Source organism: Dunckerocampus dactyliophorus, chromosome 14, assembly GCF_027744805.1.
Source record: "Dunckerocampus dactyliophorus isolate RoL2022-P2 chromosome 14, RoL_Ddac_1.1, whole genome shotgun sequence".
NCBI classification, from domain to species: Eukaryota; Metazoa; Chordata; class Actinopteri; order Syngnathiformes; family Syngnathidae; genus Dunckerocampus; species Dunckerocampus dactyliophorus.
The window spans coordinates 10940573-10961142 of record NC_072832.1 but is presented as its reverse complement, the minus strand read 5'-3'; the positions used below and the strand labels follow the sequence as shown (position 1 = coordinate 10961142).

The window sequence follows — 20570 nt, the reverse complement described above, 5'->3', positions numbered from 1 at the left end:
TTGGGACTGTTATCTTTCTGTCTCACGGGAGGTTAGAGGCCGAGTCTAATCGTGTACCCGATGGCAACATCTGTCTTTTATGAGCATGTGTATTTTTCTTGGACTGTGTTTATTTGTGGTATGAGCATATCTGTGATTATGAGTGGAAAAAATGGGGTGTTGGTATACAGATATGCACATAGGAGCAGTCTACGTCACACTTGGTCTAGAGAGGTAAACGAGGGGTGCTATGAACATGATTTCAAGTTATCATTTGATTTTTTGTGCTGAGATAACTAAGACGATTGCTACGCTCATGTTTGTTCATCCTCAGTGTTGCGGTTTCTGTTTTTTTTATTTGATTCTAGCAGAGACAAGCTCAGCATGTTTCTTTTTTTTTTCTGCCAGGCGACGCTACCTCACAGTGTTGCTGTTTTCATCTGGAGTCTGCATGAAAGCAAATAAATATGCCCTGCAAAGTTGAACAGTCCATGATTAATTCATACAATAACCTGTATCACAATAATCAGTGCACTGTTACCGTTGTCCTATTTGTTTTCGTATGTCATGCAGCAATCAGTCTTGACACACTGTAGTGTAATGAGTAGAAGGTCCGAGGTGCTCACTCTCTAATTTGAAAAGCAGCTCCTTTTTACACAATGGTGGTCATGTGGTGCAAAATAATTGGACAAGACAAAATGTGCCCAAAAGAAACAACATTAGGTACACTTATCAAACTGGGATCCGGAGAGCCCCAGGGGTTCTGTTTGAGTTTTTCCTTGCTTCGGTCGTCAAGTGCTTGTTTCCTACGGTTCTAGACCTGATTCATGTGTAAAGTGCCTTGAGATAACTACAGTATATAAATACAATTGACTTGATGTCTGGGGTTTTTTGTACTGGGAAATGTAAGTGTTTCTATTTTTATTTTAATTTTAATTTTTTTGAGTGTTTTTTTACTGGCCCTTTGCACATCCTAAAAATATAATTTAACAAAAAAAGTAAAAAAAAAAATAAAGAAAAAAAAGCAAGAGTGAATTTACAAGAATGAAGTCAAAATATGATGAGAAAAAAGTTGTAATCTAATGAGAAAATGTAATGTAAATGTAATTTTAAGAGAATAATGTCATAATATTATGAGGAAAAATAACGCCATTTTAGTAGCATAAAGTTGAAATATTAAAGACAAAGGACATTATTTTTAATACTAATATTATGAGAAACAAACAAAACAACAAATACATTTGTAATTTTTGGAAGATTAGGTTGCGAAAAAGTTCTAATGTTACAAGAATAAAGTAAAAATATTTTGGGAATCCAGTCATAATTATGAGAACATTTGTAGAAGAAAGTCTAAAAGTTGAAAAAAAAGCAACAGCAGAAATGGAAAAAATAAAGTCCAAATATTAAGGGGAAAAAGATCGTATTATAATGAGAAAAAAGTCACAATTTTACGATAAAAAGCTCATAATATGAGGAAAAATTGTGTCAAATTAATAGCATAGAGATGAAATATTAAAGAAAAAAATGGTTGTTTTTTTAAAACAAAGAATAAAATAAAGCTGTAATTTTTGGAAAATTAGTTTGGGGAGAAAAGTTATAATATTATGGGAATAAAGTCATAATATTAATTATTTTTTTTTATTTAGAGGACAGTTGAAATATTTGGAAATGAAAAAAAAAAGCTCATACTAATAATACACTCTTTCACCTATATCACAAACCTGAGATGCTGTTTTCTCTTGAAATCTATATAACTTCTTAGCATATCTACATGTGTTGCTTTCCAAAATATCAAAGTGGCCCTTGCATTCTTTCATTTTTCAGTATTTGGCCCTTGGTAGGAACACCCCTGCCCTAGGCTGACATTATCACAGCTTGCCAAACGTATTTCATGCATGTCAATGGCTGGCATGCGCTATGGAGTTTTTTGGAGTCCACTGAGGATCTTGATTGGGATGTCTTCCAAATTCTTTTCGAAAGAATGCATAATTTATCCTCATTCCTCGGACTGAACTGAGCTAAGTATACATACATTCTGTCCAATTGCAACCACAGAGTCGCAAAATGCGGTGGACACGCCGATCGATCTGCCATTCCTTGCAAAGCCATAATCTTGGTAACTTCTGAGAGATCATGTGGAGCCAAGTCATTACCGGCTTTTTCCTCTAAAGCACTTTTCATTGTGCAAACATCAGCTTTATTTGTCTGCATTCACTCCTTTCTGTATGACGCCGAGCATCCACATTTTAAATTGGTCAAAGATGGACGTGTTGAGACGAGGCCTTGACGCTAAGGGCAGCGGGGAACTGTCAGGCTGCCTCGCGGTGCATTCCTTCAGTTCATGTGCAGCCAAGACACAAGTCCATGAATAGTGAGAGTGCTACGAGTATTTTCTCTAATGCTCCGTCTGTAATTCGGCTTTTTCCCGCTCATTTTCTTATTATCTCTTTGCTGTCCTTCCCTCCTTCCCTGAGGTCGCTCATGCAAGGACAAGCTTCACCTCTGACCTCGGTCAGGTTCGTTGTGCAGCAATTAAACAACATGACAATACAACTCGCTGAACAAATAAGTGCACATTCACAAATGAGCGCCATCCAACTGTGACACATATAGAAGGAAATGTTAGTGAGGTGTTGTCAGCGTGTTGTAGGTGATGATGAACTTCAGTTGCACTTTGTGAACTCCCGCAGGGCAACACTCTTTACACTTTTACAGCTCGCACATCACTAGAAGGTGTTGACACGTTTGCAAGTATAATCAAACACACCACCATCACCAGTCATTAGGATTTTATTGTTCAGAAACCATAAATGTACGTACCATGGCCTGCAATGCGGAGTCTTTGTTTTTTATGTGCATGCACCTTAAAGGTCACACACTCCTCGCATTGTATAGGATGTACGAGAATATCTGTTTTGGCAAGTATTGAGAGAGTCATATAAATGTCACATTCCTGCCTTGGCATTAGCACTCGGCCTGAAAGGACTAGGGCGGTTTTCAGATTCATCAGTGTGCAGATCTGAACATGTTGGCATACAGTTCTACACAGCCTCCTGTGACTTTGACGCGTTAAATTAGACTCTCGCCCTCAATTTACTATAGAATGCTTGCAAAGTTGATTTTAATGTCTGCCTTCTTCTGCATTCTAACTGTGGAATTGTGCGGAACGAGGCTTTTTCTCACATGTTCAAATCAAAATGAAACATTCAATTCAAGATGAGGTTGATTGTTCACTTGGTAATTGGTAATCTGCCAGAAAATTGTAATTGGTGCACCCCTGCTATATATATATCTATATATATATATCTATATATATCTATATCTATATATATCTATATCTATATATCTATATATCTATATATCTATATATATATATATATATATGTGAAGGACTGCCCTCTTCAAGTGCGCATACTGTAGGTACTGTATACACATTGGCTGATCCTGATTTATAAGGCTGTGCTTGGCTTAGTCCCAACATATCTAAGTACTTTATTCCACAGAACTGAAAGTCAGTATGCCTTGCGATCCTGTGACATCCTCCATCTCTCTGTTCCTCGTGTCAGAACTGAACCGGGGAAGAGAGCGTTCAGTTTTGCAGACCCCACAGCGTGGAATTTTTTACAGGCTGAACTGAAGCTCTCAGAACTCATCCCTTTTGGAGCCTTTCGGTCCTTGCTGTTGGACAAAGAGCGTGAGACCACAGAACAGTGCCTTTGTTTTAAATAGCTTTTATGTATTTATCACAAATCACCTGCACTTTACAAAGTATGCGTGTTCATATACATTGTTTATTGTCACCTCCTAGATTTGTACAATTTACCACATGTGACGTGTGCTGCTGACCTCTTGGCCAGGTCACCCTTGTAAAAGAGATCCTGATCTCAATGGGTTTTTTTCTCTGGTTAAGTAAAGGTTAAATAAAAATAAAAATACCATTATTACTAAAGCAAGAAGCCCAATTAACCTCTTATCTTTGAATAAATCATCTCTAAACAACTGAAAACTCCAAACACTACATCGTAACCTGGAGCAATTCAGAATCAATATTTATCTAATCACATGAAAAAATGAAAAATTATATACAATGTATAATTAAAATTATCAAATGTTATACAATGTTAATGAAACACTGTGTCATTAACTTTGGTTTAAGTAATTACTTGACCACTACCAATGTTAATGGGACAGTGTAGCCCCTGCGAAGTAATCACTACTAATCTATGGTGACAGAGGGTAGAAAAGTGGCAGCACTGTGACCCCTAACTGTCAGTGACCTTTGACGGTCACGCACCGCAGCATCCTGGATTGGTTACCATGACGACCGGTGTAATGTTGCCTCTTACAGAGACAGAGTGCTAAAAAGGAGCAGCCTATATTTCGTACACCATTGTGGCCGTCCTGAACTGGGCATCATTTAAAATACAGTCATCCCTCGTTTAAAGCGTTTAATTGGCTCCAGACTCGACCGCGGTAAATGAATTTCCATGATATGGGATTCAATGTTAATAAATGGAATAGTTTCGTAGTTAGAGCATAGAAAACGTGTTTATGACTTTCTAAATAGGACTTTTAACATTAGTAGAGCCCAGTAGACCTTAAATAACATGCCTATAGCCACCTGTACACTTATTCATTGTTTACACCACATTGCGCAACTCTTATGCTGCAGGGACTCGAGACGGCCACTAGCTAACGAGCTAATTAGTTAGCCTCAAATATATTTCTTCTAATCTTAAGAAGCCAGAGACTTATCACTACCAGACGGAATGGGAACTTTTTTTCACTCTATTATGTCGGACATGCCACGGCTGACTTCATGACTTCATGCAGTGTTAAGGTAATGTGATGTAATGTAATGTCTCGTAAATGTTTTGTGTCATTACACATCAATTGTATTTCAATATATTTTGACTAATAATAGACCATAGTCTACCACAGAACAGCAATAATTTATTAAGCGATTAATTAATTTCTGTAAAATGGTGATATAGCGAGGAATCGAACCGCGATATTGCCAGGGACTGTAAACTGGGTTCTACCTTAAACAAATGAACTCATTCATTCATTGGTCTATTTTCTCTCGCTTATCCTGTTCAAGATCATGGCTGAGCTGGAGCCTATCCCAGCTGTCTTTGGATGAGAGGCGAGGTACACCCTGGACTGGGACACATGCCTGTACAAACAAACCAGCGTTCATACTCACTCTGACAACTATGGACCATTTAAAGTCTCTTAGCCTTACATGCATGTTTTTGGATTGCAGGAATAAACCCACGCAAATACAGTATATCGGGCGTATGAGGGCACGTGCATGTTACTTTGTTCCTTCTTAAATAGGCTCAGGCATGTCTTGCGGGTCATCACTTGAATTTAAGGTGTCATTTTGTGCTCAAGTTGTTTAACTGAGGGAGCATCCCCGTAAACCACACGGGTCAGCTCACTGATCCTGTCGGGACGCCAGGCCAGTTGAGGTGTTATTCACGGGGTCATAGTTTTAGAAATATGGATTGTAAACGCTTGCTTGATGTGACTTTGAACCTGACTGAAGGTGTCACGCTTGGTGAATCCTTTGCACCATAGGCAGAGGCGCCCGTGTGCCGCAACGCATTAGTTTGAGGGGCGGTGATCACAAGAACGCAGAGGTCACAAGGAGTGCTCATCGTGAGAGGGGACACTAATTTCCCGCAGGTCAGCGACACTGCATAAACCTTTCATCATTAACAAATAGGACAAGAGACATTCATTCACATTTCCGCATGGAAATCTCGTATTTTTGTCAAACGTTCCCTCATGTCAATAGCCATGTGCAAACTCCTGGGGGAATGGTACCTTTTCCACCCTTAATGAGACCTCCTTACATAAGTAACCTGCTTGAGCAAACAGTCATTTTCAAACCTGAAACCAGTGCCCAAATAAATGTTTGGATGTGGTACTTGGGCCACAAAACCAGTCCACCTCACCTCTTGGTCTCCGCTCTCCCCACAGGCTCAACAGTTCCTTTTTTTTATTTCCTCTGCAAGATTTATTATGTCTTATTACATAGAATGGCGTTTCAGACAATACAAGCCTTTTTTGTCACAGATAAAGAGGGATAGCACAAAGTGTTCCCTTGCTGTGCGTAATTTCAAGTAATTGTAGGTGAAATCAGCGAGCTGGGCTTTTGGTGCTGAATGAAACAATTGCCTGTTTGTAGTTTATTCTGAGTCTCTGCCTGAGCTGTGAGTCTACCACATGGATGAGGAGCTCTCACTGTGCATATCAAGTTCACTGCAATATCCTGATTGCATCAACTGCAAGGCGATTTGGGAGAAATGCCATCCAGTAACAGAAAAAAGTGCCCACGTACTGTCAAGATCTGACAGCTCCTCAGAGACCTCGGCCTTTTTGAGGAGGTGCGAACATGTCATGTGCAGGAAGTTGTGGCTTATAGTTTTTTGTTATTGGATCTTTGCCATCCTCACCTGTAGGCCAGCTGGATGTCCTTTTAAATTAGTCTCAGAGCCCTTTACAAAAGGAAAGGATTACTGCTAATATCTAACCTTTTTTGTCACGTTTCACCTCTGTTTAGCATCAAATTCCCCCTATTAGTCAATCACAACAGCAAAATCTGTGGCATTGTTTTGATCACAGTTTGTTAGTAGGATTACACAAAAACTGCTTACATGATTTCCATTAAACTTTGTGAAGCAGCGGCTACTCTGTCCAGTAAGCGTGCATACAAATCTGGTAAAAAATGCTGATACAGAGATTTATTTTGCCATTTTCTCCATTTGAGTCATATGGAAGCCCGTTTCTGCCACTGAAAGAAAAAAAATATCCCAATAGTGGGTCATAAAGTCCAAATTATGAGATAAAAACTCATAATTATGAGATAAAAAGTAATAATTATAAGAGAGGAAAGTCATACTTACGAGATAAAAAGGTCATAATTATGAGATAAAAAGTCAACATTATGAGACACAAACTGCGCATGTGTCGCCTTCTTCACTGGAGCCTTCACACGCTAAAAACACGCTAACCAGGGCATACGTGAACCGAGGTTCCACTGTGTTGCAAAATACTATCTATAACCAAAGACACAAATTCAGATAGGCTTCTCAGGGGTTGCTAAACATGTATAACATGCTGTATATGTATAATAATATCTCTTTGATAAGTTTCAACGATACAAAAATAGCTTCAAAATCTCTGGAATGAGCCGCACGGTAGCCGAGTGGTTAGCATGTTGGCCACACAGTCAGGAGATCAGGAAAACCTGGATTCAAATCTTCACTTGGGCATCTCTGTGTGGAGTTTGCATGTTCTCCCTGTGCGTGCGTGGGTTTTTTCCAGGTACTCCGGTTTCCTCCCACATTCCAAAAACATGCATGTTAATTGGAGACTCTAATTGCCCACAGGTATGAATGTGAGAGTGAATGGTTGTTTGTCTATATGTGCTCTGTTTGTCTATAGGCTCCAGCACACTCCCACGACCCTTGTGAGGAAAAGATGCCCAAATGGAGATTGGAATCCTTTTCCAGCCCTTTTTCTTCCCAATCTCCTGACTGTGTGACATGCTAACCACTTGGCCACCATGCGGCCCATGGTTTTGCACCGTACTCCATATCTTTCTTTCTTTTTGCCATCTTCTTTGTCATATGGGGTTGGCTCTGTAGAACTAGCTAGCTGACTATTTGATTAGAGGAGGGAAGTTGACATCCTGACCCAGGTAGGCTACCACATTATCCAGTAATAATCACATTTTTGTGTTTGACCGGAAAATATGGGAAGTACAGCTGGCATTGGCTCTGGCCACCGACTCTGCGGCTGAAAATGGATGAATGGATTAAAATCAGTTTTACATTTGAATGTTATTTTTAACACTGTGATATCTGTAATGTTTTACTTTAAAATGTCAGCGAAATGTTTTTTTTTTTTTATCATGCTAAGAAATGTACAGTATGGGAGTCAGATGCAGTCATCAAAAGAGCCACATCTGGAGGTTCCCTACCCATGGTCTAATCCCGTCATCTTTGGTCTTCCTCTATAAACCAGGAGGTATAGCCTGCTAACAAACAGATGGACAAGCAAAGACAAAAACATTGCTTGATGACTTCTGTTTTTTAAAATGTTTCTTGAAATGAAACCGTTCTCCCTGCACCAGAATTTTAAAAAATGGTGCAATCTTGCACCTTACGTTATCCTTTATGAACCAGGAAGTGGCCTGCTAACATATGGCAAGACAAACAAAAACAGTTTTTTCACTTTTGTTGACAGGTCCACCGGTGGAGGTCTGCGGTCCACTGAGCACCATTCTAGTTTATTGCTGAGAAAGACATAAAATGACACCTTAGCAATATCAAACACAGACTGAGCCCAAATTGACAGACAGGCCAGTGTGCGAAGGCTCGGTACAAGCACTCTCTGTGTCTGCCTGGTTTGGAGACAAGGATAGAAAAAGTGTGTGCAGCTTTTCAAGGAGATTCTGTATTGCGCTCTCGAGCGTGTATGTCCCAGTGTGAAGAGAGACTTTGTTTGAGCTCCTTTAACACACACCTCCATAATGGTAACTATGTCTGTGATTTTCCATTTGGGAAACTGGGAGCTTTTTAACCTCACATCGCGGGCTCGAGGTGACAGAGTAAGAGAGTGAGTAATCACCTTGAGCTCAAAGTTACAGTGGTCCACTGTGGTTGCACAGCCTCAGCATCCAGACCAAAATACAGCAAATCATCATTAATAGGCGTCGCTGCTTTATGTATTTTACCAGCAAAGTGAAGAACGAAGGCAGGCAACACAATGAAAGCACAAATTCCTTAAGTACCTGCTGATCGCAGGTTTCCCTCTTAACCTTTGACATTTCAGCTTAGCGGCAGTGTAATCTCATTTGCAGCTGTCCTCAACACCGACATGCTCACTTTCACTGCCAGTCAGACACACAGTATCTCACAAAAGGGAGTACACCCCTCACATTTCAGCAACAATCAGTGCAGTATCTTCCAATACTATAGAAATAACTAGGTCGGAGTAGTCAGTGTACAGCATGGAAAGAGGTATAGATTTCAGTAGGCGCCGTGCATTTGGTACTGGTATTGGACCTGCAGGAGGGACTTAAGCGACGCAATCCACTTCTTAATACCACCATCACATCACAACGATACAAACCATCAGTAGTACACAAAAATGCAATGTAACAGTGTGTGTGGCACTACAGAATTGGGGAAGAATACCGTTATTACTAAAGGAAGAAACCAGTTAAGCCTCTTCGAATACATTATCTCTAAACATCCTCTAAACATCTACACTCCAATATCATCTGGAGCCGTTCAGAATCAATATTTAACTAAAAACATGACAAAACATAATGCATTTAACAAAATACATCACATTCACCATTCATTTGTAAGCAAAAAACACTTTCCTGGCCAGACTGATATATACAGTATATCTTATATATCTTATACAGTATATATATCTATATATGTACAGTCAAACCTGTCTATAGCGGCCACTAAAGGGAAACGGCAAAAGTGGCCGCTATAGCCAGGTGGCCGTTATAGACAGGTTGGCGGCCATTTTGAATTTGTGCACGCACATATTGACATGTCTGTGATTAGAAGCTTGTTGTGTGTGCAGATACATATAATTATACTGTTACATGTTGACCAGTAGAGGGCACTGTGGGACTGCGGATAAAAGTTGTAAAGACCTACTAGGTTAATAAACCACTGTTAATAAAGCGATTAAAGTGCATCGGCAACATGAGTCTCTCCTTTCCCACAACAAGGGGCATTACAGTATTGACCAGTGCACATTGTCTCACACCAGGAAATAAACAGTGTCACTGTCTGCAACAAGCTCCAAAGAAGACGGCTTTTTTTTATGTCGAACAACTGACAGTTTGTGTGGATCTTGTGAATGATTGTTAGACAGGTGACTGCTATACACAGGGTCTATAACACGCAAATTTTTTGTGGGGGATTTTTCAGTGGCCGCTATAGGCAGGTGGCCATTCTATAAAGGTGGCCGCTAAGACAGGTTTGACTGTATATCTTATTTATATATCTTGCACTGGAAGTCACGTATACATATGTATGTATATATAACACACACAGAATGATGAACAACGTTGTGTCTGTCTCCTTTCTTGGTGTCGAAACTGGATCATTTAAGCTGTGCGACATTCATGTGATGATGCCTTCAAGCACACTGCATAACTCTGAGTGTTAGGCTTAGGCTTTCAGACATCAACCAATCAGTGGAGAGGAAAATGCTGATGTTACTGTGGGTCAGCTAGCTGGCCCTGTGTGGCAAAGCTGAAATCTGATTGGTTAAAGGTAAACAACATTGACATTGTTTTCCAGAGATAAACGACAGTAATAAACAGGCATAACAAATATAAATCTGAAAGCCAATTAAAACTGTTCAGGGACCTATTTCGAGTTGTGACGCCATAAAGCCTTGAAGAAATAACAGGTGGTTTGTGTAGTTCAGTGCCTTGCTCAAAGGCATCTTGCAGGTAACGAGAAGGGAATGAAAAAACCTGAAACACATAAGATCCAAAGCTAGCACATTAACGTTTTGGCATGATGAGCACCATTCCAGTGAAGCCATTATCACATTATTGAAAATGAAAGACTCGCTCCTTCAAGGAATCAAACAATCTTAGTGACTGTGGCGCTGCACACACAAGGATCAGTGCAAAGCTTGCGTCTCTCGGCGGAGGCGAAGGCGAAGGCGGGGGCTGAGCAATGACTGAGCTCTGTGTTTGCTGCTGGACGGGTGACAGCTTGGGTCAGAGGTTCACTTTCCTCGCAGCTCCGCGGAACACTGGCAGACAGAGGCTCAAAGAAAGAGTCTGATGGGGAGGACTTCGGAAGCTCCAAGGCATCTGGCAGCAGCAGCAGCAGCAGCCTTCCCGTCCACATCCTGAGGGCCAGCAGAGCGGCTCTGTGGTGGCTGAGAAAGGGAAACAAGGTGCACACTGTGACTTAAACTCAGAGTGAGCGGGAAGGGCGCCTCCGGTTACCTCTTTCACCACCACAGAGAGTCGCACTATGAGAAGGATGGAGAAGGAGGGAATGAAGTTTGCACTGAACAAAAGAAAGTTTAATCTACCCAAATGAGCAAAAACCTCCATGATTTCCCTTTTTTCGGACTGGGAGGAAGTTTACAGATGTTCCCACTCGCAGTCCCCAATCAGTGTGATGATATGTGAATATTATTTTGTCTTTCGAATGATACCCTGACCTCAATTACAGCTAAATGCAGCCATGCAAGTGTGACGTAAGCATCACACACACGATTTTTGTGCCGCGGAAGTGATTTCACCTCTCTGGAGGAAATGATAACTCAAACAATAGGCTGCATGTCATGAATAAAAGCTTTTAGTCAAAATTACTGCCAGACCACACAACACAGTGTGGGACCTTTGTTCAACAGCTCTACTAATGACCTCCTCCATGCTCGGATGATGTAAAGCGACAAGATGTTTTCCCAGTGCCGCTCTTTAGAATCTGTGTTGTTGCTGAGGGAACAGCTCAACAGCTGCTTGTTCGCCTGCAGCAACATGAGAAGCTCTTTAGCAGTGTCATGTATGAGCCCAGAGCCAGCGGGGCCAGCTGCAGGATAGCGTCCTTTCGTGTGAAGACTCAAAACAGACGGAAGCTGCTCGCGTGGTTTTGTCTTGAGGCATCTTCACAGATTTAACCACTGGCACGTAACCCAAACAACACACATCAAGGTCAAATCCAGTTGAGAAGTTGGATTTAGATGTGTGTATTTCTTTGGTTTTCTGGATTTTTATGGGGGCAAATGTACAGCAACGTCCAAACGTAGAAATGACCCAAAATGTAAAACACACAAACACACAGTTCTGTGAACTTGCAGCAAAAAAAATCTTCGTGGTGAGTAGATGTATTTTCTTTAACATGTTGTTGTCATAGGGCCACACGGTGGTCTAGTGGTTAGCATGTTAACCAACACAGTAACAGCCTGGAGATCGGGAAGACCTGGGTTCGATTTCTATGTGGAGTTTGCATGTTCTCCCAGTGCGTGCGTGGGTTTTCTGCGGGTACTCCGGTTTCCTCCCACATCCAAAAAAACCATGCATGTTAGGTTAATTGGCGACTCTAAATTGTCCATAGATACGAATGTGAGTGTGAATGGTTGTTTGTCTGTATGTGCCCTGTGATTGGCTGGTGACCAGTCCAGGGTGTACCCTGCCTGTTGCCCGAAATCAGCTGGGAAAGGCTCCAACATGCCCCCACGACCCTAAAAGAGAAGCGGTATAGAAAATGGATGGATGGATGTTGTTGTCATATTATTAGATGCATATTGATTGTGAACTCCTCCAGATGATGTTGTAGTGTAGAGGTTTGGAATTGCCTTAACCCTTCATTGCCTTGATGTTCCATTTGCGCTCGTTACATTTGGCTGAGCACCAAATTTACAAGCACCGGTGGAAGTTACTGATGCTGAAAGTTACTAATAGAACTAATAGAAGTCAAGAGTGTATTTGAAGATACAGTACAGGGTTAAGTGGGTGTCTTGATGGTACAGTAGTGACCTGGCAGTTCTGTATAGTATAAGAGTTCATGTTTTTTGTAGGTGGCTGGCGCAGTGGGTAATGATATTGGTCTTGGCACAGCGGGCGGGGCTTCAAAATTCCAGACAGGGTGAATGACAATGTACGGCAATATTATTATTATTTTTTGACAATACTGGCACTCACAGCGTCTGCCGAGAAAAATTCTGTTCGGTTAAGTCCCCACTGAAGGCCCATGTACCAAATGCACGGCCCACTACTGGTGTACAGTATAGACAAAGAACAATTTTGCTACTGATTGACAAGATAATTATCTGTTGGCAAGGGTTTCCCCAAAAAAGCATCTATCTGCTTATTTGTTAACAAATAGATAGGATTAGTGCTGCAGTCATTGGGATGGTGAGTGGTGGGGTATTAGTGGCAGCGTCTAAGCTGGATTTAAAATGAACAGACCGACCGGTCGTCTCGACTAGAGGATCACAGGAGTGTCCGGTGACAGCAGAAGAGAGTGCAGCTAGAATTCATGCCTTGGTATCATCAACAAGCAAGCCATGGAAATAACAATAAAGAGTTTTCCCATGAAGGTTGTCAATATTCCATGGAGAAATAACAACTTGAGTAATCTGCATACAGAACCTCCTCTGTCTGAACATGGAGAGACCATCATTGGAGTCTACCTGCTGGTATTAGGTAGGTCTGCTCTTATATATTGTGAGGCACTGCTTATTTCTGATACTTATTTAATCTTAATAATAACATAATACTCTTTAAGCTGCAGTATTCATTATCCTGCAAAACTGTCTTCATATGGTAAAATCGAAATGTATTCGACACAGTTGCATACTGAAAGTGTTTTTTTTTTTACAAGTCAACTAACAGGCAGCGGATTACATAGACCGAGGTATATTCATTCTTGTGATATGTGAGTGTGTGTGTGTGTGTGTGTGTGTGTGTGTGTGTGTGTCGGGCAAGGAGCCATATTTGGTAACGTTGTCCAGTGCGCCAAGAAATGCTTAACTATTTCTTTAATTGGATTTTAGCACTATATTATCTTATTTACTCCTGTTGCGATTTAATAGCTTATCATTTTTATCTTTCACTGATGCACTGACTCATGAATACGTGGAAACACAATTTAGCTTTTTTGAGTCTTGAAAAAAATATACATAGCAAAACATAATAAAATGATTATTATATTTGTATTAATTCATTTGTTAATTTTATAAAATAATACATAATTATATTGTAATGCTGTTTTTTCAGACTAAATTAAACTCATTATTTTGATGAAGGTTCATCATTATTAGGCGTACTGTATTTTACCTTCTCTGGTAAGTACCGTAATCCATGAATTTATTCCAGTGTAGAATATTATTCCTGCTACTTTTCCTCATGTGATTCCAATGCCAATCTATCTTTTCACAGGATGGCTGTCCTGGTTTGGAAACAGCTTGGTGATTTTTGTCCTGTACAGACAAAGAGCCTCACTGCAGCCTACAGACTTCCTCACTTTAAATCTCGCCATCTCAGACGCCAGCATCTCAGTATTCGGCTACTCCCGAGGCATCCTGGAAATATTCAACATCTTCAAGGATGACGGTTTTCTAATCACCTGGATTTGGACCTGTCAGGTAAAACGACCTTACCATCAATTTAAGTAATGGCTGCAATGCAAAAACGTGTGTATGAATCTGTTTTCTTTATTAGTCAAACCCAGCCAACAAAGCAAATAAAAGGAATGTGTTTTTGCGTAGAGCGGGTACACATTTGAATGTGTGTGTGTGAAAGGGATTATGAGTGTAGCTGCATGTGTGCTGAAGGTTAAATCGGTAATGAGATTACAAACGTGAAGGCCTTTACACGAGGGAAACTCTTTGACCAGAATGTCACCTGTCGAAGACAAAGATGTTTGTTGCATGAACGTAAAGATGCACAAATCATCCACTTCCAGTTTCACTGCTATAGTGGTTGCTGTGCATCAATTCAATCAAGAAGACCTCCATTTCTGAAGCATGAACCCCCAAAAGTGTATTGATGGCGTCTACCAGACATACAACTGTGCTGGGAAAAAATGTCATTGCGGAGCATCGCTCTCCATTCCACCTTCTCTCTCAAGGGAGGGTGCATGGCTCAGTCCCATAAGAGAAAAAAGACGCACAGACGTGTGAGAGGACACATTAGCAAGAGCATGACAGAACATGAATGCTGGCAAGCTATCCCGGTCCCTGTGTTCTGCATCTTATTTCTATGTCATTCTGCAAACAGGATGCATAAACATTTGTCCCAAGGTTTGAATGAGGCAATCAGAAAAAGTGGATGTGATTAACATCGGTTAATTATATTTAAAAGATTACTTGTATAGTATCCAGGTGAAATCAGACATGCAAGACAGTCCCAGTAATCTGCACAATGTGAGGGTGAAGGAAACGTGATGAGGGACGCTAATAGGATTTAAGAGAGATCAAGAAAGGGATCAAGTAACAGACCTCAAGTGGACCATGCACCTGAAAAAGGCACAGCGGGGAGCGTAGGGCTTGCACGGTTAGAGCCAGACTGAATCCCAGTAGTATCATTCCCTTTAAGGAGAGCCGGGATTAAAAGATAATCAAACATTTGTCTTTCCAAACAGTGGACTGAAGATGGGACAGGCTTTCCTCTTTTCAAAGCAAGCAGTGACCTTGTCAAAAAGCTTTTTATGGAACTTACTTTGACATTTATAAAGTCTTAAAGAGAAGGCTTCATCTTTTTTTTTTTTTTTATTTGCACCGTACTGATGCATCATGTTTTCAATGCCTGCCGCATTAGGAGAGGAGCGGCTCGGGCTTTGAAACATCAGACAGACAGGGAATGGTGCTAAATACTGTGTCACTATCTGGTAAAGTACAAAAAAAAAGAAAAAGGAACAGCCACTTTGAACATGCACATTGGTTTTGTTATATGAAAGAAACATCGGCAAACCAATAACTTAGGTAGAACTGAATTTCAATACACTCTTGCCTTCTGGCGAGCGTTTTCATATTTAATAATGGCTAGCTAGTCACATCATCCCAAAAAATTTGTGGTTTCCTTTTCCTGGTCATATTATACATTTGCACAGTCACTTGTTGCTAGGCAGGATTCATATTAACAACAAAGAAAGGACAGGGAGAGCTGGCAGACAGATGTACACTAATGAAATGATTCCAAAATAAGTGCAGGCAAGCACATTCACTGTGCAATAAGTCAATTGAGGTTATACCCTATTCATAACTGGACTGAATTATTCTAAAGAAAACATGCTGTTATGCAAGATTTCACGCAAACAAATAGCAAATTACTCAGTGAGCATGAAAACAGCAACTGCACGTGTCTTGTTGTTTCTTTGGCTTCTTTGCCACATTTATTTTAAAGGATCTTTCCATTCTGTAATTAACAGATGAAGAACCTCAGAAGAGAAGAATATACAGTGGTTTACAACTTCTTTTTACACATGTGGCGCCTAGGCAAGGTTTTATTTGATAGGCCCCCCTCCATCAGCAATTTACATTCACTCACAAAAGAAATTGTATGTCTTTTTTTTTTTTTTACTGTTGTCTTTAATTTGTAATATAGTATATACATAACCCAATTTACATGGTTAACAAATGACAAAAAAAATCTGAAATACTTTTACCTCAAAATTTAAATCTAAAATAACAATAAAAACAATAAAAAAAATCTAAATAAGTCATAAAAAATAAAAAATAGTAATAAGTTATAAATACAACAATCACCATCAAACAATTGAAATAACCACACAGTTTGCACATACTGTAATAACTCTATGTACAAGCTACATATACACTGTGCAATAACTATATTCAATACAAAAGTTACATAAAACACCTCCATTCAATAAGCAAACTATGTATAAAAATGCAGTGTATGTAGAGACTTAGTTGTTATCATTTTTATTATTGTTGTTATTATTTTTAGGCGGCCGCACGGTGGTCTAGTGGTTAGCACGTTGGCCAACACAGTAACAGCCTGGAGATCGGGAAGACCTGGGTTCGATTCTCCCCTGGGCATTTCTGTGTGGAGTTTGCATGTTCTCCCCGTGTGCACGTGGGTTTTCTCCGGGTACTCCGGCTTCCTCCCACATTCCAAAAACATGCATGTTAGGTTAATTGGCGACTCTAAATTGTCCATAGGTATGAATGTGAGTGTGAATGGTTGTTTGTCTATATGTGCTCTGCGATTGGCTGGCGACCAGTCCAGGGTGTACCCCGCCTGTCGCCCGAAGTCAGCTGGGATAGGCTCCAGCATGCCCCCGCAACCCTAATGAGGAAGAAGCGGTACAGAAAATGGATGGATGGATGGATGGAATTATTGGGCGTTGCATTACATTCAATCAATGTGAACTACTTTTAATGTAATTAGGTTGAGGGTGATTTTTTTCCCCCAAATTTGTTGCGCCCCCTGGGGACCCCTGGGCTCCCTTAGCAGCTGCCCAAATTGCCTAATGGGCAGCCGGCTCTGTGTTCAACTTTAGAGGTTCCACTGTAAGAGTAACAACCCACCCCACCTCCTCTAACATCTGTTTTTGTGTCTGCCTAGGTGGACGGTTTCTTCACGCTGATGTTTGGCCTGGCGAGCATCAACACCCTCACTGTAATCAGTCTGACCAGATACATCAAGGGATGCCATCCCAACAAAGGTCTAATCTAATCCTCCCCCTATAAAAAACACAGCTTCCTACCTTTGTCCATACAGTACAATCCTCACATTCCACTACAGTAGATCCTGAGAGAACTAATAAAACCTTATTACCAACCTTGTGGTGGTTGTTTCCACCACCACTTGTCCCATGTGACTCTGCATACCAACATGTCATTAAGTTCATTTAGTGACAGTTTCTATTTTGGTGTCTGCGTAATGCATGAGAATGTCGTGTGTGTGTGTTTTTGTGGTTGTTCATAAAAGACAAATCTGTCTCTTTTTACATCGGTGGTTAGACTAACGACATCTGTGGCACATGTGGGATAGGATTATCGTGTATCACTGCCAGCGTAGTCCCCAAGCACTTTCTACACAGCATTGTAACCCATGGCAACAAAGGCAGCGCTGCAAACTTTACTGTACTTCTCTGCACAGCATGGGCAGAGCTGCATCATCTCTTGTATCATTCTAACATTGTTTTGGTTTTGCAGGTTGCTGCATCAGCATGAACACCATTGCAATATCACTGATCTGCATCTGGACCGGAGCAGCGTTTTGGTCCATTGCACCATTGCTGGGCTGGGGAAGTTACACAGGTCTGTCATTTAAAAGACCAGCACCTTCATATATATTCATATTAATGCGTGTGACACTCCGCAGATCGAGGATATGGAACATGTGAGGTGGATTGGTCCAAAGCTAACTATTCCACCATCCATAAGTCCTACATCGTCTCTATCCTCATCTTCTGCTTCTTCATCCCTGTGATGATCATGCTCTTCTCCTACATCTCCATCATCAACACTGTGAAAAGTACTAACGCCATGTCAGCGGATGGTTACATCACCGCCCGGCAGAGGAAGGTGGAGAGAGATGTCACAAGGGTATGCAAATACCGGAAAAAAAATCACACTTAAAAAAAAAAAAAAAGAAATATTTGTGAAAGTTTTTCTTGGCGTTAGACCTCATAAAAATGCAGGATTTTAAAGGACACCCAAATCAAAAGGTGGCGCTATAACATCTAACTGTAAGCACAAATCAAGCAACATGGACTAAAAATTAACGGCGGCTCATGGAAAATGGGAATCATACAGGAAATGAATGTTACGCACGACAACAAAAATAAGACAAATGCAAACACAAAGAAGCAAGCAAGCCTCAAAAAGGCAGTGTTGGGCGGAAAAGTCAGCCAGTTCCTCCCAGTTTTGAGTGGCTCAAACCTTGTTTGTGTTTGTAGGTGATAAAAAAAAACATAAGCACATAAATACAAAAAAGATACAATTTTTAATACAATTTAAAAATATAAAAGTAGAGACGTGGCCTCAGAACAAGGTCAGTTACTTTAATAAAATGGCCCGATACAGTCGCCCCCTGCTGGCCATTAGTGGGGCAGCCACCTTGCATTCACTTCCTTTTCACAGCTGGTGTTTTTTGTTTTTTATGTTGCTCTCACCAGATCTCCATAGTAATTTGCACTGCTTTCATCATGGCCTGGTCGCCATACGCAGTCGTGTCCATGTGGTCGGCCTGGGGTTTCCATGTGCCAAGCACAACCAGCATCATCACCCGCCTCTTTGCCAAGTCCGCCAGCTTCTACAACCCTCTCATCTATTTCGGCATGAGCTCCAAATTCCGCAAGGACGTGTGCACTCTACTGCCCTGTTCACGGGAGAACAGGGATGTGGTCCGCCTACAACGCTTTAAAAACATCAAGCTGAAGGCTGAGGCCTCGCCCCCACCTGCACCCCCTCCTGTCCAGGTACTGGAGGCCAAATATACAGTGAAAGAAGCGATGCAATACAATCCTGACAGTGACTCAGGAGTCAACAGTCCTCCTGAGACTCCTCCATCTGACACTCAGGAGATCTTCCACATTAATGTGCCCTCGCATATTGAAACCTCAGAGTACTGTTGTGACAGACTCTAAAGACTGAAACCATACTACTTGAACTCATACTTGAATTATGATGGGAGATTAAGAGAGGATTTTCTATTTTTTGGTCTTACCCATGTTATAAAGGATGTACAACATGTTGCTATTTTCAATAAAGTCATTTTCTGTCTGAAGGGTTATGTTGTGTTGCCTCCAATCATTCTAACACTCCCTGAGCCAAGGATACCCGGTCATTACATGAACATAAACTCAAAATGTGGGAAATATGTGTGCGTAACAACAGATATTATTGGCAAATATTTGCATAAAATTAGATATTGGATTATATCAGTATAGTTTTTTTCTGGATTTCACCCAAATGAATGGACGACGCTTGGTACTATATGTGTGGTCATGTGACTTTTACTGGCGCGCAAGTGATGTTCTCACCGAACTGCACTGTGATCATTAGAGCAACGAGTTTGCTAGCTCTGTATATCCGCGGCCTGGAATGTCTTTCCAAGTTTCACCTTCAAATTGTTATTACAGTGGAACCTTGGTTAGCATCAGTAATCCGTTGCAGAAGGTCCGACTCAAACTACAACATACTCTAACCAAATCAATTTTCCCCATAAGAGATAATGCAAATCCAATTAATCCGTTCAACACAAACCCTTTTTTTGTAGTTGTACAATTATTGTTTTACATGCAATAATAATTGCATGAAAATGAAAATGCATCGAAATGCAGCAATTTCCCGTGTATAAGCCGCTACTTTTTTCTTAAACTTAGAACCCCGCAGCTTATACAGCGGCGTGGCTAATTTATGGCTATGTTCTAATCTTCTGACATCTCCTATACTTCAGAACTCCTACTAATCGTTTAAATACTGTGCTGCTTGCGAGTCAGTCAGCCAAACACAAGCTATGAGGGAACTCACAACGAGCTTGTCGACCCATCTGAAATCACAGGAGGTCATTACTCAATGTAACAGTCTGACTCACGGTGTCATCTTACGAAGAACGCTAAAATCATCACACAGCAACTTAACACTCAAAAGGTAGCTAAGAAATATACAAGACGAGTACCAATATGAGTTTAAAAAAAACAGCTATTTTAACTTTTTCCCATAATACATTGTTTCCAGCAGAGCATTTCATTGACCCCCGGAAGCTCATAAGAGTAATGACTTACTGCGATTTCCAATGGGTTGATAAGCTAAGGCTCATCTTGAGTTTTCTCATAGCTCATGATTGGCTCCTGCCAAATAAGGAGCTGCCTGGTCCTCACGAACTCGTGTCATTTTATGACGTGGACATGTGCGGCTTATAGTCCGGTGCGGCTTATATATCTACATATATATTTTTTCTAGATTCAACGGGTGCAGCTTAAACACTGGTCTTGTACACCGAAAAGTACAGTATATTAATATCGCTTTTACCTTAATTTGTTGACAAAGACAGCGATGATGAGCAGCAATGTAGGAGGACATTTTCTTTAATTCAGTCGTGT

At 40.8% G+C, this 20570-nt stretch overlaps 1 protein-coding gene across 1 annotated transcript; it reads left to right on the top strand.

Moving 5' to 3' along the window:
- The first annotated feature begins 12964 nt into the window (after window positions 1-12964).
- On the top strand, window positions 12965-19252 carry LOC129193910 (opsin-5-like). Its single transcript, XM_054798699.1, has 6 exons — window positions 12965-13198; window positions 13934-14139; window positions 17084-17183; window positions 17677-17781; window positions 17846-18069; window positions 18642-19252. Exons 1-6 carry the CDS (start codon window positions 13060-13062, stop codon window positions 19110-19112), a joined length of 1245 nt encoding a protein of 414 aa, XP_054654674.1. The 5' UTR covers window positions 12965-13059; the 3' UTR covers window positions 19113-19252.
- The last annotated feature ends 1318 nt before the right edge of the window (window positions 19253-20570 follow it).

Bases quoted from the DNA above. Each gene is read 5' to 3' on its own strand.
- LOC129193910 (XM_054798699.1), top strand. From the start codon at position 13,060: ATGGAAATAACAATAAAGAGTTTTCCCATGAAGGTTGTCAATATTCCA. The intron at 14,140-17,083 runs GTAAAACGACCT...GTGTCTGCCTAG, and splicing joins CCTGGATTTGGACCTGTCAG to GTGGACGGTTTCTTCACGCT. The intron at 17,184-17,676 runs GTCTAATCTAAT...TTGGTTTTGCAG, and splicing joins GGGATGCCATCCCAACAAAG to GTTGCTGCATCAGCATGAAC.